The sequence below is a fragment of the Coturnix japonica genome, chromosome 5 (genome assembly GCF_054131305.1).
Source record: "Coturnix japonica strain WE chromosome 5, WE-NBRP24, whole genome shotgun sequence".
Classification (NCBI taxonomy): domain Eukaryota; kingdom Metazoa; phylum Chordata; class Aves; order Galliformes; family Phasianidae; genus Coturnix; species Coturnix japonica.
This window is the reverse complement of record NC_140667.1, coordinates 19,105,862-19,125,663: the sequence shown is the minus strand read 5'-3', so window position 1 is coordinate 19,125,663 and position 19,802 is coordinate 19,105,862. Positions and strand designations below refer to the sequence as shown.

At 37.9% G+C, this 19,802-nt stretch overlaps 1 protein-coding gene across 26 annotated transcripts in view; it reads left to right on the top strand.

The window, feature by feature from the left end:
* The window catches only part of PTPN5 (protein tyrosine phosphatase non-receptor type 5), a 74,293-nt gene that overhangs the window by 52,363 nt on the left and 2,128 nt on the right, over positions 1-19,802 (top strand). For 13 of the 26 annotated variants that reach the window (XM_085548628.1, XM_085548634.1, XM_032444997.2 and 10 more), the window contains 7 exons: positions 1,450-1,534; positions 5,267-5,346; positions 5,806-5,943; positions 8,332-8,442; positions 11,305-11,465; positions 13,152-13,265; positions 16,638-18,703. In XM_085548628.1, coding sequence (XP_085404754.1) covers positions 1,450-1,534; positions 5,267-5,346; positions 5,806-5,943; positions 8,332-8,442; positions 11,305-11,465; positions 13,152-13,265; positions 16,638-16,731 — 783 coding nt within the window. In that variant the 3' untranslated portion in view covers positions 16,732-18,703. Of the gene's footprint in view, positions 1-1,449; positions 1,535-5,266; positions 5,347-5,805; positions 5,944-8,331; positions 8,443-11,304; positions 11,466-13,151; positions 13,266-16,637; positions 18,704-19,802 lie in introns of those variants that run through there. The other 13 variants (XR_014946493.1, XR_014946494.1, XR_014946492.1 and 10 more) reach the window with 8 other exon arrangements.

The window sequence follows — 19,802 nt, the reverse complement described above, 5'->3', positions numbered from 1 at the left end:
TGATATTTAGAAGTAGGAGAGTGTTTCCTGTCTTTGAATTAATTTTCCTTATGCAGATAAAAATGTCATTTAATCATAATTTCATTTGTGTAAATAAAAGTAAAAATCTAGTTTATGTGAAACAATTATCACCAGATCTGCAGCTTATGTTTTGAGTATGTCAAATCTGCTGGTTTTCAAAGCGTAGATCCATGACCAAGCAAGTAGTTGTGTTTCACTTTGGGGAAAAAAAGTCATATTTGTCATTTGAACAGCTAAGTCCTGAAATTCTTAAAACGTTGAGAGTTCTTAATTACTCAGTCAAAGTTCCTTTGATTTTTAACAAGAATTCAAGTGGTGAATGAGTAAGTTCCAAAAGAGACCATAAGCGTGACTCAAGTTGATTTTTCAGTGATTAAGTACCATGTAGCAAAGAAGGAAAACCTGAAGACCTCATTCCCGTGCTGCTTCTCAAATTGAGAGGAAACTACTTCCATCAGACATTTTATCATTAATTGTTTCTCCTTAAGGCCAGCAAGTATGCTCAGTACTATATAAGAGACGGAATACAGATAATCTTCTAAAGTTTCAGAATTTAACATCTCTGCTTATCTGAATTCCCAGACTTTGCCACCAGTATGTTCAGTACTACTGGCCTCTCAAATTGTGTTCTGCAACTGTACAGTTCAGCTCTGCTTCCAATCTCTATGATCTGCTTTTCTGTTGAGACTGACTTATGCATCCTATCTTATCACATGCCTACTGTAACCAGCTGATGGAAAGTCTTGTTTGTCCCTGGCAGTCAGTGGCCACATAATTGCAGGAGATGAGCTCTGGAGAATAACAAACCCCTCTATTTTTGTGTTTCCTTTAGAATGGTAATGTAGAGAGCAGGTAATCCCTTAACACCTGTCCTTACCCATGGAGCTGTAGAATGTAGTGAGCAAAAATATGATACACACTCCTGCCTAGCTCTGTAGTATCAGGTCAGTACACCTACCTGTCATAGTGTGTGTCATCTTTTGTTGCTCGTGAGTGTCACTAGCAGATTACTTCCTTCCACCTTCAGAGAGGAAGGAGTATGAGTCAGAAAGGATGGTGTCTGAGGTCCGTCACTTTTGGAATAAAGTATCTTACGTACCACGTTTAGCTTAGTTCTGTGCCTACACTTGCAATTCAGTTCTAATAATATTAAGAGGTAACATAATGCTGTCTCGCATATTATTCAATGAATTAGTCACTGTGAGCATTTTAGTATTAAGGATTTTAGAAAAGAAAGCCAGTGACAGCAAAAGTAAACATCAGTCATATTTTAGTGGTAAGTTGCTAGAAGAAGTACCGTACCATATGTCCCAGTTGACTTCATCACTTTGCATCCCTAACAGGCAGGACGTAATAGGTTTTTTTTTAATTCCTCTTGCAAATCTAATGATTATCTAATGACAGCATACTCTGTGCTTTTTTGAGCAGGAAATTCCAATGAACTTTGTTGATCCAAAGGAATATGATATTCCAGGCCTGGTGCGGAAGAATCGCTACAAAACAATTCTTCCAAGTAAGTTTCCTGCTTTTTAAGACACTAAAACATGTTGGTCTGTTCCATGTGCTGGAAGGTTTTGCACTCTCCAGGATACATCAAGTGTGCTGTATTGTCCAAATACCATGTTTATGAAGCAGCAGTGTGGCTACGAAGTATAAATCAAGTTTCAAAGGGCATACAGAGCATGAACAGAAACATGAACATTGACAGAATATAATTTGTACTTAAGTTTTAAAGTTACTAGGAACACATCATTTAGTGCTATTTACAATCTCTGTCCAAGAAATTGGCGTGTTTATTCAGATGCTACTTAGTGGTTTCTCTAGTAAACTCCTGTAGGAGGTCTATGTTCTATCAACATTATTTTCTTGAGTAATGTTTTTCTCAGACTCATGCTCTCACTTGGCATTTTGAAGTATCAGGAGCTGATCTGCTGGCATTAAGATATTAAAGAAAATCCAAGTATTTATTTTCTCTTATTTTTATTTGTAGCCAAGGGTAGGAGTTCTAAGAATCATTCTGGTACAAAAATTTTGGGAAAATCAAAATTTTCCCTGGTAAATTAGCTGAAGATGCAATTAGATGTTGCACCTCCTTTTTGTTGAAAGCTGCTGTTGGAAAATGCCACTATTAGCCACAGTTACCTTTATTTGCAAAGACCAAATTATTCAGTGTCACATTAGCGAAGGTAAGTTCAGAGAAGTAAAAAACACGTGTTTAGCTATTGTTTTATTCAATGAATCTGGATTGGAAATAGATCCGGAAAAAGTGTGTGGGGTGTTGTTTTTTTTTTGTTTTGTTGTCGTTGTTTTTAACCTGGATTTTCAACTCCAGCTAACTGCAGCCCACGATTCTGTGTGCACTACCCTTCTGACAACTTTGTACTACACCTTAGACCAGAAGTATAAAACACCCAACTAGATGCTAGATTTTTTTTCCTGAATTCAGTAACCATCAGTCGATGCAATATTATGTTCCTGGCTGTGATCAGGGGATGGCTTGGTGTATTTAAATAGTGAAAAGGGCTGACCATGTTCACTTTTATCCGTCTACTTCCATTTTGAAGGATATGATGCTGCCATTGCCAAGCATTACAAAAAAAAAATCCTGTTTAAACTTCACAATTAAAAGCTGGTGATCCCAGTAAATTATTCATGCACAAAGCAGGGGAGGGAATTGAAGGCACGATGAGGAGGGAGTTCAGTGCTTTTCGTATTTCGACCATCCACTGACTGGTTTCTGAGTAGCCTGTTCCAAATGTAGCCTGCTCAGCCTTGTGCATCAACCTAGTGTTCCTCCAAGCTCTAAATGCAGACAGCACTACTGGCAGGAACTGCTGAACAAGCTGCCACAGAACTATCTTGAGCAACTGATTATCCTAGGGAACAGCACGGGCTTGATTACCAAACCAGATTGAAACTCCTAATACAAAAACCTGAAAATAACTAAGATTGCTTTGCCAGCTACATCTCTAGAAGCAATTCTGAGAGTTATCATTACAAGGTAAGCAGTCATTTATCATAATGATATGTTTCCTGCAACCCTCAAGTTAATTGTAGTAAGTGAGAGACATGATAATAGTCTATAATTAATCTAATTTATATTTATTTCATAGTAAATTATTTTTGCAGATTCTCAAATCTCACAACTGGTAGTGAAAAGAGTTAGTAGGTGATTTTTGGATGAGAGAAGGGTAGTTCTGGAAAAATGCCAAGCTAAGAAGGTTGGTGTGGATATTTCATAAGTTTGAAGCTGCTTTTTAGCAGACAGTCCTCTTCTGGGAAGAGCCCTGTGTGAGTTCCTTGAAAATTATAACTTTCCTCAAGGGTATTTCCTGGCACTTTTTGATTAAACAGAAAAGAGCCTTGTTAGAGAATTCCAGAAACGGTTCTGTATCAGACTCATTTTATCAGTCTTTTTATCAAGAGTAACGTCTAGATTGACTTTTTGGTTTTAATTTCTCTATTGCTTTTTTTAACCATTTTAAGTTTGTGCAGAACATTTCAGTAACTTCAGACAATTTCTCTAAAATGCCCAACGTGGTATAAAAACAAACAGTTCACAAAAGAGATTGTGAGGGAAAATGAACTAACATGTCATATGGTTTCTCTGAGTTTACAGACTGGTGCAGTTTGTGTTGGAGTTGTTTGCTTATTTGTTTTATAGGCATAATGTTGTCTTGTTTGTTAGGAGTTCAGTTTGGTTTTGCTTAAATAATAGAATGGCTTGAATTGGAAGGGTCCTCAAGGATCATCAGCTTCCAACCCCCATACAAAAGACACTGTTGCAGCCTCAAGATCAAGTACTAGATTGCATTGCACAGGGTCCCATCCAACCTGGCCTTGAATACTTCCACAGACGGGGCATCCACAGCCTCTGCACAAATGCCTCTGTATTGAAAATATGAAATTCATGCCACACATTCTCACAAAACTGAAGTGTTATAACTTTTTAAAAAGCACAAGTTATACCTGTTTATATGTTTCTTAGAGTTGCAATTCAGCTCAGTTGTTTTCTCAGAACCATGCTAAATCTTTTATCAGTGATGTACAAGTAGGCTTCTCTTGAACAAAATAGAATTGTTCATTAACATACTATTGTAAAATAAATACTACATTAACAGAAAAATCACAAGCCAGGTATTATACTTAGCATTTACACTAAATAATAGTATTTTACTATTATTTACCTATACATGGGTATAGGTGTAACAGTCCACACTGAAAAGTAACTCAAGTTCTACTGTAGCTGAATACCAAAAGAAGCCCTCGTTTAGAAGTCTGTGGCACTTGTTAATTTACTTGATAGAGTACTTTTATTTCTTGCTACAGATCCACTATGTGCTGGACAACATATTGCTGTTCTTAGAAGGGGGAAAATCATGTAGTCGTTACTTGAGCTTGAGCAGGCTTCATAAAACCCACACAGAGGGACTTTATACAAGGCACCTCACTACCCAGTCCAGTAAGATTTAAATGTCTGGCATCTAGTGTTGCCTTTTTGTGGTGCAACTTGTTCTGGGCTTTAATAATTAGTCATTAAAAAGCAGACCATCTCCTATCTCATTGTCTCCCCAGCACTGGGGAGGTGAATTGGGAAGGACCTGTATTGCAGAGGAACTCAGTAGTTTCAGTACTTCTGTTTTATAAAACAATATCTCTGTTAATATGTTGCTTTGTAGATCACATAATATTGTGACTCTAATATCTTATAATAGATAACATGAATCAGATCTGTGTGAGGACAGTGTTTACACCGAGTGTGTTATAGTACAGTAGGAACTACTGTGTGCTTGGTCCTTTTTGCTTGACCCAATATCACACTTTTTTTGCATGTTTATTATTTTGTCCTGGTTTTTGAGCAGGCTCCATTTTATTTTTTAACAGAGATATTATCTGTTGTTTGTTTTTATATTCTCTTGGTGGTGCACTGTTGCTGTTTGCAAAGTAGTACTGGTAAAGGGAATTAATACTGCTCTAGAGTCACTGTGGCTCACTGATTCTACAACAGGAAGAATTAAACAAGCTTCAGAGTGGGTAAAATTATCAAAGAAAGCTAAGTGACCCCAATCACTCTTCACCTTGTTTTGCCTTAACGTTTTAACACTGGATCTTCCCAAGGTCGCTGACATCTGTTCCAATGACCATGAATGTGTGTAAATGTCTCTCTGTACAAAATGATCTTGTATCTCTCTTTCTCCTCTATCAGCAAATGATAAACTATTGCTTATCTGTTTACACATTTCAGATCCTCACAGCAGAGTGTGCCTTACCTCGGCTGATCAGGACGACCCCCTTAGCTCTTACATCAATGCTAACTACATCAGGGTAAGAGCTCAGCAGTCTGTCTGCTTGGCCTCCATTAGCCAATATTAATGTAAACAGATTTGCAGCATCCACTTACTTTTAAAGGCATAGTAGCTGATCTGATTGCTCTCTCCTGCTTTCATTAACTGAAAACTAAATCTCCAAGTGCAAGTATAATAATATAATAAAATATAGTTCTGCCCTTCTTGATGCAAACAGCTAGTCAGTTGATCTGAACTGCGTGCTGGAAGATAGGCCTCAGTAAGTGTGTTGACCTGGCTAGAGTTACTTCATGGATCTCGAATCTCATTGCTGGAGCTACGACACCATATTGTGCTTTTGCTCTATGTACATATGTGCAGGAGAGAAGGAGAACTGATTTTGCAGAGTCTTCATTCCAACTGGCTTTTAAAAACAGAACCTTCAAGGTTGGGAGTGGACATCCCTATCAAAACTGATCACTTGTCATTTTCTTGGCAGGGCTATGGAGGCGAGGAAAAGGTCTATATTGCTACTCAGGGACCAATAGTTAACACTGTCAGTGATTTCTGGAGAATGGTGTGGCAGGAGCGTTCTCCCATCATTGTCATGATTACCAATATAGAAGAGATGAATGAGGTAACGGTGTTACATATAGTATGTATTCTTCTGTACTCTGGATGTATTTTTGGCACAGATGCTAAGCCTGTGAAAATAAGTGAACTTAGTTCAGTGGCCTCAACAAGCAGAACAAGAATTAAATTATTTAGGACTAGCGCAAATGTTGTCTTCTCCTCTTTCAGTTTAATTTACTGAAAGTCTTGTTTTGCCATCTGACTTAGCCTACTGGTTTTGCCAGTTTTCCTCTCCCAGATGACCTGAAGTCTTCCCAAACTGAACTCCATTTGCAAACATAAAGCCCAAGAATACAGACATGCAGACAGCCTTAAGTGCAAGGTGGAATCCTAGTGACAATCACTGTGCACTTGCACAAACCTTTAACTTTCACCAGGTGTGGAGTAAATCACTTCAGCATGATTTTCAGTGGAGAAAAAAATAAATAAATGTGAACAAGACTGATACAGAGTTAACATGCTTTGTAAGTTTAAAAAAAAAACATCTGTTATTTCAGCTGTCTGATTGGCTGCCTCCTCTCAGGGCACTATTGATACAAAATATACTATGTTGCTGTTCTGAATGTTTTACTGTACTAACATTTTAAACTTACATCTGTTTCTACATGAAGGTAGTGCTGAAGTCATAACTTGCTTATTGATCACAGTTTCCAAGTTGAGGCAAATGAGATGTTGAAATGTTGAAATAATGTACCAGAATTGCTTTCAGGTTTGAGAAGGGGAAAAAAAAAAAAAAAAAAAAGAAAAGAAATAGAGAGGACTTTGTTCCTGAATGATGTATTTGCTGAGAATTCCTTCCACTATAGTTTTCATAGCAAGATTGAATAGCAGGAATACAAAATAGCATTTTATCTAATTTCCACTTACCCACACTGTGAAAAGCAGTGCACTGCAGTGCTGTTGCACTATATATGAGGGGAGCTTGCTGAAGCCTATAGATAGGAACAGAGCTGATGAATCTGTTCTGATAACTTTAGTATAAAAATTAAAAAGTGTCAGGAATCTTGGCCATGAATATAGGGTAAGTCATGTGAGTGTCTCCTATATTCACTTGCTTTTTTCCATACTGCATATAAATCAAAAGTTACAAAAGTACATAGATTCAAGACCAAAACCTCTGTTCTGCTATGACTTTGTGTTCCTGCCCAGTGCAGTGGCTTTGCTAATGTACATATGCAGAGTTCTGTATCTCAGCCCTCTGTCACGTCTAATCCAAACTGACAGACAGCCCACAGAAATGAGTGGGCAATCTTACTCCTTTCCTTTAAGCACATCAATGTCTGTGCTATTGATAGCTGCTAGCGCACTTGACAATTTTTACAATGGATTCCGCAGTTTAAGAGGAGAGGAAGTGAAAACGCAATCTGCGTAAATAATTTTACAGAAACACAGTGGGCCACATTCCCAGTAGGTTATTAACTGATGTGCTGTGCGGATGGAACAGCACTGTTTCTCCCACACACATTTTGACTCAGTAATGTAACAAGGTACTTTTCTGTTAGTCTTTCTCCCGAAATGGAATTGTTTCTGATGGATGAGGACGTGTGATTTAACTTCCTTCAAGATTGTATGCTGTTGTGTAGGAGAGGAAGCTTTCAACCGTCCTTTTAACTGGGCTTGTCCAGCAGCAGGTTCTCATTCTCCAATGATAACAAGAAGTTTCTTATTCCTTTATTTCGAGGGAGCCTTTTTCTTAGACCCTTCCACATTCATGTCATTCCTTGTCCATGAAACAATCCCTACGCCATGCCGAAGTGCTTGTCTCTTCTGCATATTGATTACCTTAGAGAAAGCATGCAGGATTCAAGTGGTTACAGATCCCCATCCATTTGTGTATATTAGTACCACAGTTCAGATTTGCAAATGAACCAAAGTTTCAGCTTCTCTAATTGTCACTTTGTTCTAGTTGCATCTTTGGCTATGTTTTAACAACACCAAATGTGTCCAATATCTCTCACATCTATTGCATCCTTTTGGTTACTTAGCTCTGATATGGAATTCTCACAGTGTCTCAAATAACATTCTTTTGTACAACACCTATGTGCCTGATAGTATTATATTGAGAGTAATGACCCTCCAACAAAATTACTTCTGGCCTTTCTATTGAAGCTTGAGAATGTTTATAAATTGTATAAATATAATAGTGTATGTATTTCAAAGAAGTGGTTAGTTGTTACTTGAGCTGTGTGTTTTATCAGGCTATCAAGCTGTTATGAATGCAGCAAAATTCACTAGAAATGTGTTGCCTGTATAGAAATTGAAAGCATGTACTTATTATAGAAACAACTATCATTCATATTCATCTACACATTCACAAATCCATTGTCAGAGAGGTAAAAATGAGCCTCCCTTGATGTCTGCTTAACTAGATTTATTTTTTTATTGCACATAGAAATGCACAGAATATTGGCCAGAGGAACAGATCATGTATGAAGGAATAGAAATTGTAGTCAACCAAGTCATACAAGCAGATGATTATCGTTTGAGGCTCATCACCTTAAAGGTAAATCACTCAAATGTACTTAAAATAGCTTTACTATCTAAACTCTTAAACAAGACTGTTAATACAAAGCTGTATAGAAATCTTCTGCACAGTATACTAACATACAAATCTCACTTTTAATTACAGCAGCTCTGCCCAGTTCCCCAAATACTACAACAATGTAGGCAGTCTAAGATTTAGACTGCATATGTACAATCTGAACACTTCCAGGCCAATTGTAGTAGTACAGGCTTTACTTGGTGGAAGAAATTGGTGATTCATTCTGCCTGTGTCTTCTGCACTGACTGGTCACTTCTCTCATAACAGTGACAGGACCCAAAGGAACAGCATGAAGTTGCATCAGGGGAGGGTCTGGTTGGGGATTTGGGAAAGATTCTTCACCAGAGTGTAGCAGGGCACTGAAACGGGTTACCCAGGGTAGTGATGACAGCACCAAGTTGCTAGCATTCAACAAGCATATGGACAGCAGTCTCAGACATAGGGTTTGAATTTTGGGTGGCTCTCTCTGGAGCTAGGATTTGGACTCCATGTTCCAAATGGGTCCCTTACAACTGAGGGTGTTCTGTGATTCTGTAATTTTATGACTGGTCATTTATATTGATATGTTGGTCCACTGAGAGCTTCTTACCAATATTTGCAATTCATAATACAGATAACACTTATGGAATAACCCACTGAGCTCTTCGGTGATGTTCTGGGAAATTCAGAGGCTTGTATATTCTTTGGTCTGTGGACTTAGGCGAGGGGTTATTGATTACTAATAGGGAATTTAGACTTGCATAAGATTTTATAATGTTTGTAGCAGGAGACCCCTAGGAAACATTCAGACTATATTTCTTTATGAGCATCATTAGGATGCTGGTGGATGCCCACTAGCTGTTTTTACCTAAAACGACTTCTGTGCTGCTGACAAGAAATGGGGGTGTTGAGAACTGATAAAAAGAGTTTTGTTGTTGTTGTTTCTTCACTTTCCCTCCATGGTAAAACTGCTGGCCTGCATAACATATCAGTAGTGTGTCAATAACATGTCCCCATGGCAGAACCCTCTTTAAGATCTTTAAGCAATCTGGCTGACTTTACTTTGAAGATGTTTTAAGGAATCATACCACTCTAAGATACAAAAACTGTTCATGACCTTTATAAACACTTTTCACTACAACATTCTAAGCGTAGTATTTTTCCAATTATTCATGTAGTTTTACTTAGCAGAAGCAGTTCGATTATCTTGTGGACGGAGAGCTTAAATGGAAGCTTACTTTTACTTAAGTACTCAGATGCTACTTAGCCTAACGTACCAGAATCCTATTTTACAACTGTTTTATTTGCAATATTTTAGAATCTCAACCTATGAGTTTTAATTAAAACAGTGTATTTACATAACCTCTGCATATCCTCCATCTACATAATCTACCTGACTTCAATATAACAATGCAATTTCTTTCCAAGCTGAAAAAAGCTTCCTTTTACCAAGCATTTTCAAGTCTCTTCAGCCATATGCTAATAGGCAGAATGCCAGCATATGAAATCTCATGTTGGGACTGAGACAGTGGAAGATCTGTCACTCATGCTTTTAGTGAAAGTAGCAAGGAAAAAATCATGGTTTCCAACAAACAGGAAGTAAATAATAGTTACAGGTCTGCTGCAGACTTGTCCTGGCCTAAAATAGAAATTATCCCAAACGTACAGTGTAGCAGCAAGAACAATATACAGCTTAATTCTGATGGAATGCTGGTAACTCACAAAACTGGTCACATTTTAATTGTGTCTTAAGCCAAAGGGGAAAGTTGATCCATTTGAAAAAGAATCTTTAATTAGATAATTTCCCTAATCTAGATTAACAGTGAAGCTATGCAGAGTTTCTCCAGCCCAGGAGAAGGATGGAAGGTGGCAGTCATGGAGCACTTTCATCATCCATTGACTGAAAGTCATAGGGACTTTAGAGTCTAGATGACAAAAACTATTTCCAGTTCTCTGTGTCAAATTTTCTGTTCTCCTCCCACCCCTACCCATCCTAAACTTATTTGGCCATGTGTCTGAGGAAAGGTGGAAACTAACACATAACTTTCTGGATCTTGTGAAGATATTTTGTGTAGTCCTGTGCCAAAGGATTTATACAAGGACTGAATGAGTAAGACAGATTCCTTGAGCTGTATGTTACTGTTTGGCACCTTTAGAAATCATGCAAAAGGATGTCACTTTGAACAGAACCAGAAGCACTGAGTGCTGCTTGGCACTCAGAAAAGGTAAAAGGCACATTCTCTATATTCATGACCGTGCTTGGAACTCAGAGGGAGGGAATCAGACGTATCTCATAAGAAGCCCCGGACTGCAGCTAGATATAATTCTCGCCTTCCAGTGTCTCTGAATCTGTCACCATGTCTAAGAGAGGAGTGTAAGTGACAGGAAACTGGTAAGAGTCTGTCTGTCAGAAAAGAGAGAAAAATAATTTCCTATCTCTTATCCCTCATCTAGCTAGCTAGCTATCAAAGACAAAGATATGGTTCCTGGCTCTCCGCCTGTCAAATACATTATGAAAGCAATTATGTCACAAGTACAGCTCCAGCTCTGCTGAATGAATCTGTCAAGAGGGAACAGACTGTTTTGCACACAGCTCTTGGCGCTAAAAGAGCAGAGTACTTCAGGGAAGGGGGGGGGGGATTTATTATTTTTTGAAGCAGTTTGCTGAAGTGTAGATGCAGTCTTTGAAGTCCAGATTTCTGTGCTATGTGGTTTGTCATTTGCATCTGTTGTTTCCTTTAGCATAGGTTTACTCATCTTATTCTGAAAGTTTAATTTTCAGCATGACTTTAAAATTGGAATTTTGAAAAAACCTTTGTGATGTTTGTCTTAACTGCACTGCAGAAAGGAGAAGAAGTCAGAAACCTGAAACATTACTGGTACACATCTTGGCCAGACCAGAAGACACCAGATCAGGCTCCTCCTCTGTTACAACTAGTATTGGAAGTGGAAGAGGCAATGCAGAGTGCAGAAGAGAAGAACGCTCCAGTGATTGTTCACTGCAGGTGAATAAGCATTGTATGCAAACTCTAAGGACTGCTTTGTTTGCATACAGTAGCCTGCTTTAGATGCTGCCATGTTGAACCATTGGTCAGAGATGTGAAGGAGATCTGGTCCAAATGCTTTAAATTTTCTTGGAACTTCTAAAATTTAATGACATTTTTCTGTTGCATGCAGATACAGATTGAGCTGCAGACAGAAGCTGTTGTTGTTGTTTGCTTAGTTTTAAGTAACAACCCCCTTGTTTCATTTGCTTTACCAGAAATATATGCATTTGATGATCTTAAAAGTGCCACTTTACCAAAACTAAACATACTGTGGGTGAAACTGAGTAGGAAGATGCATGAAAGCAGAAAAAAATGAGAACCTAAAATAATAATATATATACATTTTCAAAGAGGACTAAAAACAAGTCTTGTTTTGCTAGTATTTAGGAAGATTAAATGTGATTACTTGAATACCACAACTCAATTCTCAAAACAGTTACTGCAGATAAATAAAGAGAAGTCTGGTATGTAATGTACTAATGCTATCAGGATAATTTTCCATAATTTCAGTAAAAGTACATTTTGCCAAACATGCCTTTGGAGTTTCTGTAAGGAATTTCACCTAATTTTGCATGACATTTTCTAGGAAATCTTTAGATCATGTAAATATTACCATCACAGTTACTTGAAGACTGAGATCAGCTCTTCAGGAGTACACTCATCCAGCAAATCTCCATTGAATTGCCTCAATCATTCTGTAATAATAATTAAAATAATTCTAATGTATCTGATACTAGTTTGGTTTTCCTAACAACTATAAACACTAAATTAAAAGTCTATGCACTCAAAGAAAAATAGTGTTAAAAGAGTTTGCTAGCAGCAGCTCTCTGCAGGCTCCATTGTTGCTTGTATATTTGTTGCCAGTGTTTTTGTGTTGTGACTTGAGCACAATTTAAATGAAAGCAGGATTTCTTACAGGTAATTACAATTATCTAATGTATAAGAAGGTCTGTCAGAATTTGCTGTTTAGTTTTTTATAAGGTGATAAGAATACACAGCTTTCATAGCACTGTGCCATCTCAGACTCAAATCGGTTCTGGTCACATAGTAAAGGCTGAATCAAATACAAAAGTGTTCACGAGATGATTTTTGGTGCATTTCTTATATCTCTTTACTAATTCATAGAGTTACTAGAATGCAGATTTGAGAGCAAATGTAATCATACTTATCATATTGCTGTCAGCTCCAATAATTTAAGCTAGAGTTTTTAACTGTACATATGAATGAAAATAGTTTCCAAGAAGCTGTTAGGGTTAAGAATCTCAAAGCAAAGGTTGCTCTCAAAGCAATGGTTGCCTTCAAAGCACGTCTAACCAAGGAACAGTACTTAACTGTTTATTTTTACAAGTTCAATGACATTACGTGAGGCAGTACCCACATAGTCCATTTTTATCACTCTATGTGCAGTAGAGAAAGCTGAAGCCTTTCTGTGTGAGTGGCTCACAGTGTGAATGGTGTTGTTCCATTGGAGCTATTATCTTTCCTTAGTTAAGGCTTCATATTCAAGAGCACCCATCCATCAGAGTTTGGAGGGAGGAAAGAGATAATAGAGTTTGACTGTGGTTGAAGGGCATTTGTTTAACATGAAAGTTCCAAAGCCGTTCTAACATCTTTGCTGCCTCTCTCTCCTTTTTCCTCCCTTAGTGCAGGCATCGGGAGGACGGGCTGCTTTATTGCAACTAGTGTCTGTTGTAAACAGTTGAAGAATGAGGGCATAGTTGACATATTGCGAACAACTTGCCAGTTACGGTTAGACAGGTAAGAAAACTTGTTTCCTTTCCAGAAAAAGAAAAATGATAAACTTTCTCTTTGCTTAAGGAGGAACAAATGGGAAGTGGAGAGGAACAAAGGCCGATGAAGGCTTAGGGGAACATTCTTGGAAGGAAGTAGTCCTGTTCTAAGTAGTTTTGTCTTGCTTATGTTAGTAGAGCAGAAAACCTTAACAAATATCCTCAGCAACTGAGTTAGGTTCGTGGTTGGCATTAAAATCTACACAGCTGTGTGGACTTCAGTGCCATGAGAGATGACCATTTTCACCAGCAGAGGAGTTGGCACAATGTTCATAGGGCTCAAATGGCTGTTGCATTTGATTCAGAGCTGTAGAATAGCTCTTTGCTCTCAGGAGGACTAAAGAAAACTGGCCTCACGTAGTTGGAACTGTGGATGCTGTTGGGAGGGCATTGCTGCTTGAGACATTGCAGGAAAGGGAAGAGCATACTTAGGTTGGAGTGTTTGCAGACATGTGAAAAGAGCTGTGAAAATCTCCAGAAATTCAGTGGCTTCCACTTAAGTATTTCTTAACACACCACCTTGAGCTTGATTATGAAGTAAACAGACTTGAATTTGCACCAGCAATGTTATTTTTTTACTCTCCCACTGGTTTCAAGTGCCATCAAAACATGTCTCAGTGTTCTCTTCTAATGATAATGATAAATGTAGTCAGGGGAAGAAATGTCATGAAAAACATACCAAACATTTTTCTGACAAAAAAAGAGCCTCAACCCCACACTGAACTTTATTTCAGATGAGAAACTGTGCTCAGCAGGAGGCAGAAAATAAATTATTGCCCCACTGAGGGTCTGATAGACAGAGACGTGCAAGGGCTTGGAAATTTGGCTGTTTCAGTGGATTTTGGACAGGACAAGGGAAGGCTTCTTGAGAAAAAAACACTAGAATGTGATTGTGAGTGCTTGTTGTCCATGGTCCAGTGTAATATCTGGCAAGATCTAATGTATCTTGTGTTCATTACTAATGTTACACAGGAAAACAGCCATACAAAGGTCAGACACCTATTTAAAAAAATGCTTTGTACAGAAATGTATTTAAATTGCTCTTTTTTTTTTTTTTTTTTTTTTTTTTTTTTTCTGGGAGAAGGGAACTGCCAGTTATTTGTACATACTGGATAAGGGAGATCATGCTTAAGGGATGCCACAGATCAAAAGGAAGCCTGCACATGCTTCTTGCTAATTTAGAAAATTACCTTTCTGTAGAGGGATGGGACATGAAAAAGCTACTTAATAACATGAGAGGAAATACTCATGATGGAAAGCAGACAAATCACCACCTTGCTTTAGGAAGGTGTGGTTTCTTCAAGTGGTGAAAAATGGATCTTGCAGACTCTTGGAAGTCATATTGACATCTGTTGTCACAAAAGCTCTGGGTGACTTCAGATGCAACACAAGATGAGCCAGCAGCTATGGGAAGGGTCCTCTCCATCTCCTCCTATCTGGTGGCCATTTGCTAGAGAAAGCATGTGAGGAAAGCAGGTTGGACGAAGGCCAGAGCAGATGCTTAATTGAGTGTACCTCACTGCTTTACAGTAGTAGTGATGTAGTGATGTTGCTGTAAGAACCCACATTTTAGGGTTCTTCTGAGAGGCAAAGAGGTCATGCGTTTCATTCCCTTAATTCCTTCACAGATTCCCTTTGCAAGAAGCCTGTGCACTGAGCATTGCATCTGTGGTCAACAGTTATTCATAAAATACCTGGCGTGACTAAGGAGATGTGATCTTTCCTGCATCCTTACCCACAGGGCTGAGACACATTTGCTGTTCTTTCCCACAGTGCAACAAAAATTGGGGATGATTTCCTAAGAAATAGTTTCTTTAAAAGTACAGTTTGTTTCCCATCTTTGTTTATTGATGGGAGGCTGTAGTACACTTTCTACTCATTCTGATCTCCATGAGGTTTAATAGACAGTTGTTATAAACTCATCTTGGCTGGCAGCTTAAAACCATACAGTCCTTCAGCGACTTCCCCCAGAAGCACCCTTGAGGGCAGGGAAGATGATGAGAAGAGTAAAGTGAAGTCATTGATGAGTAAGAAAAAAGTAGACTAACAAGCAAAAGAAAAGTGGGATAATAATATAATAATGAAGGAGAACCAAAAAAAAAAAAAAAAAAAAAAAAGAGAGAGAGAGAAAGTGATGCAAATTCTGTTTCTTACATACTCTGTATTCCCCCAGATCTGTGTACCAGCACTTATGCTGGCACAATTTTTCATAAGCCTTTGAATATGAGCCACAGGTTTTTATTTTTTTTAAGAATAGATTATCGAGAGATTGTGTCATTATTGATGTGTTACCCTTAGCAGAATTCGGTGATGTTCTTTTTGTTCATATTTGTCACCTGCTGTGGTACTTGTGTTCATTACTATGCTACTTACAGAAATGCCAGGGCTAATGGTGCATGGAAAAGGAAATCTGTTTTTCAGCACCTCCTTGCAGGTCTTTTCAGATTTGCAGGTTTTAAGAGAACAGTAAAAACTGAACCAAAACAGACTTCTGCACTTGGAATCTCTTACTAGTCAAGGTGTGCATGGCAGTTAATTCAGTTACTAGTTTGAGCTGTCCTTTGTTAAAATTTCAATGTCTGGTCCAAAATCCTGTTGTGCATCACCTGGTTCCCTGCTAATCTTTCCAAAAGCACAGCTTGGGATGGTGCAGAAGAATGCTATCTCCTTGCAGACTGGGAGAGCTGTGTGTTGCACAGATTGTCTGAACTGAGCTGGCCCTCTGCAGCCCTAAATTTGCTCTTGCGTTCAGGCTGTAGTACAGCTTTAAAGACTTAGAAAAGCTTCTTCACCTCTTTATTCTCTCTTTTTTTGCACCTGTCTGTTTAGAGCTTTGGGATATGAGTTGCTTTTCACCATGAGATTTTAGTGAAATCGGTTACTGTGTATACCTCCCTGGAGACTTTTGAGGCCAGACTGGATGGGGCTTTGAGCTACCTCCTCTAGTGGGAGGTGTCCCTGCCTGTAGCAGGTTGGAACTAGGTGATCATAAAGGTCCCTCCAACCCAAAACGTTCTATGATTATAGTTATGTTTAAAATGGTGCTTAGAGTACAGGCTATAATAACACAAATGCAAGTAATTTGTGGTCTGTAATGCTGCCTTACAGAGTGCCTCTGCTGTTCTTAATCTGGCTACCTTCTGTTAGAAGAACAGAGCTCAAGGTCAGACTGCAAGCTCGTTGCAGTCCATTGGCACTTTCTCATTTGTTCAGTAGGCTTTGGAATAGAACTGTTGTGTTTAACACCAGCTTCATACTAGCTGTGCCATTTCCTAGTATGTTATTTGTGTGTAAAAAGGCTGCTGTTTCCCTCCCCCTTTTTTTTTTCTTTCCTTTTCAGGGGAGGAATGATCCAGACTTGTGAACAGTATCAATTTGTCCATCATGTCATGAGCTTGTATGGAAAACAGCTTTCTAGAGCAGCAGAAGAATAAGCGTTCATGATATTCCTAAAGGCTAAAACCAAGAGAACTTTTGACTGCATTCAGATATATTTCAGATCTAATAAGAGACACATGGTAATCTGGCTGTCTTAGCTGGAGAAAAAGATATATTTTACTTTGATATTGCTTTTATGCTCTTGTTTGCATTGACATTTAAGAGCTGAAGTACACCTTGTCTTAAACATATGTGACAGGACATAATCTTCACCAAAAAAGGCTTATTTATTTTGTAAATAAGAACAGTAGCTTCATTTGTTACAAAATCAAAACAAAAAAAGAAAAAGAAAAAAAAAAAAAAGCACTGTCTTCAGTTTGCTGTTTTTAAAACATAATTGCTATTATATCCAAATACAGTGTGAAACTTTTTGAATTGTCATGCTGAAATATTTGCCGTATGTTGACTAAGCTTGAAAGTAACTTTTTGCCTCTCTCTGATTGTTTTTACATATGAAATTACCGAATACTGTGTGTATCATAAACCTTCTGAGCCTCTGCATTGAAAGATTCAAGTAGATTCGTGTTGAAATGAGGACTCACATGTCATGTTTGCTTGGTTTTATTTTTTTAAAGCAGTCCATCACTGGTATTATCAGAACTATGGGGAAAAAGGTATTTTGCTGATGTGAGACAAATTCTTGCCTCTAGTTCTTACCAGCAATGCTGCCCTGCTGTCATAACAACTTGGATGAATTTGCAAGGGGAAAAGTTAAAATGAATATTAATTCTTCATTTTTCTTTTGTTAGTGTGTCGGCATCTGACTCTGTTATCAGACTTGATTTTTGAAAGTATTTTGCCTGTTTATGCAGTCAAACGACAATCCCAATGGTTTCCCCAGAAATTTGATGTGAGGAATTTCTTTTTACTTGAATACATCTTTATTTAAAATGCGAGAATAAAATCACCTATATTTTGAATTTAAACCTGTTCTGAAGCTTTGAAGGAGACCAAATGGCCAGTGTTTGTTAAAATTAATATGACTAGAAATGGAAATCCAAATGCTGCTTAGTGATAAATTTCCCCTCAGACTAAGTTTTGATAAATGTATCCCTTTATAATCACTAGCCCAAGCAGTAGTATTTCCTTTTAAATAATACAGACTACTTCCCATGCTTTTGTTTTTAGACCTTAGTCTGACAATGAAGGCTTCAGTTGGTGTGTTCAATGCTTAGAGGTAAGCACATGTTTAAGTTCTTTGGGCAGTGAAAAATGGAGATACACAGGACCCTTTACATCAAAGTTGAGTGTTTTGTGAACACAAGCTGTAATCATTTACTAGAAATATTTTTGCTTCTCTTTTTGTAACAATAACCAAAATTCACTGCTTTTGTTAGTGCAGAAGATTCTGTGGATTTACTTGGCTTCTTCATCAGGAGAAGGTAAAGCAGCTCTCAGAACATTAAGGGCTGATCCTGCTCTTACTGAAGTTTTGTTACTGACATCAGCAGATGCAGGGTAGGGCCTGAAATGTTATGCCTACAACTTCATCACTGTGGGGGAGTTTCCCAATATTTTAGTACACATCCTTTGTGTTTGCTCTGTATCCATGAGCCTGTAAAAATCCTATCAGCAGGGTTTGCATGACTATGTGGCAAAATGTGTTATCTTGAACCACTTGATTTTATTGCTGTATTTAAAATATTTCCTTCAGTGAGAAGCTAGCAAGAAGAACTGGCAATCTTTTTAAAAATACTGGCAGTAGTCATTAAATAGAGCAATAAACTTAAGCTTTTGAGCATAACATGACTGTTAGTTTTATGTAAACCTTGCTAGCTATATTCTCCCCTTTGCTACTGATTCTTTCAAAGGAGCAGCACTATTTTATCTACGTACTCCTTAGAAATAACTAAAGTAACACTGATGTTTTGAATAGTGTTATAAGTGGAACTCCTGATAATGTTTTCAGCTGTTCAGTGCCCTACAGTGTCAAAATTAACTCAGTTAATAAAGTAACTTGTTCTGTCATCAGTTTACTGTCCATCTAATAAAGAATATGTTAATGATGGGATAGGATTGCGCAAATAGGAGATAATTTTGCTGTGTAAGTTGCCTTGTGTACAAAGAAGTTTCCTAGAGGATAATTGTTTTATGGTAAACAAGACATGACAGTCCCTAACATACTGGCTTTGAGGTGCAGGCAGAGTTCTTCACCATGTATTAGTCACTGGTGGTTCATTGACTTATACAGAAGTAAACAATTTATACTGATGAGGGAAGTCTAACCTACTGTCCACTTCCATTCTGTGTATATAGAATGTTTTGAGAACATTAAAAAAAAAAAAAAAGGTCTTATTTTTTAAATGAATGTGGTATTTTAGAGAGAAAATATCTTATTTGGGGTATAAAAAGGGGTATTCTGGGGAGAAAATGTCTTATTTTGGGGATAAAAAGCAGTATTTTGGTGAGATACTATCTTACATTTGGTAAAGAAATTGATATTTTGAGGATAAAAAGCAGTATTTTGGGAAGAAAATGTGTTATTTTTGGAATAAACTCTGTTATCCCAATAAAGGACATTTCTTTCCTGAAATACTGGTTTTTATGCCATAATAAGACATTTTCTTCTTTAAATATCAAATTTTAACCCAAGAATAATAGTTTCTCCCATCTGTATCACTTTTTATCCCAAAAATAGACATTTTCACCTCAAAGTATCACTTTTATCCCCAAAATTATACATTTTATCCTCAAAATATCATATGTTGTTTCAAAAATACAACATTTGGTATCCTAAATATCATTAGCTCTTGGAGCAGGTCCAGAAGAGGCCCACTAAGATGATCAGAGGTCTGGAGCACCTCTCCTATGAGGAAAGCTTGAGGGAACTGGGCTCATTTAGCTTAGAGAAAGCTCTGGGGAGACCTCATTGCGGCCTTCCACTACTTGAAGCATATAAACAGGAGGGGGAACGGCTCTTTATGAGGGTGGATAGTGATGGGACAAGGGGAAATGGTTTGAAACTAAGACAGTGGAGATTAGAGATTAGGAGAAAGTTTTTCACACAGAGGGTGGTAGCACACTGGGACAGGTTGCCCAGGGAGGTTGTGGATGCCCCATCCCTGGA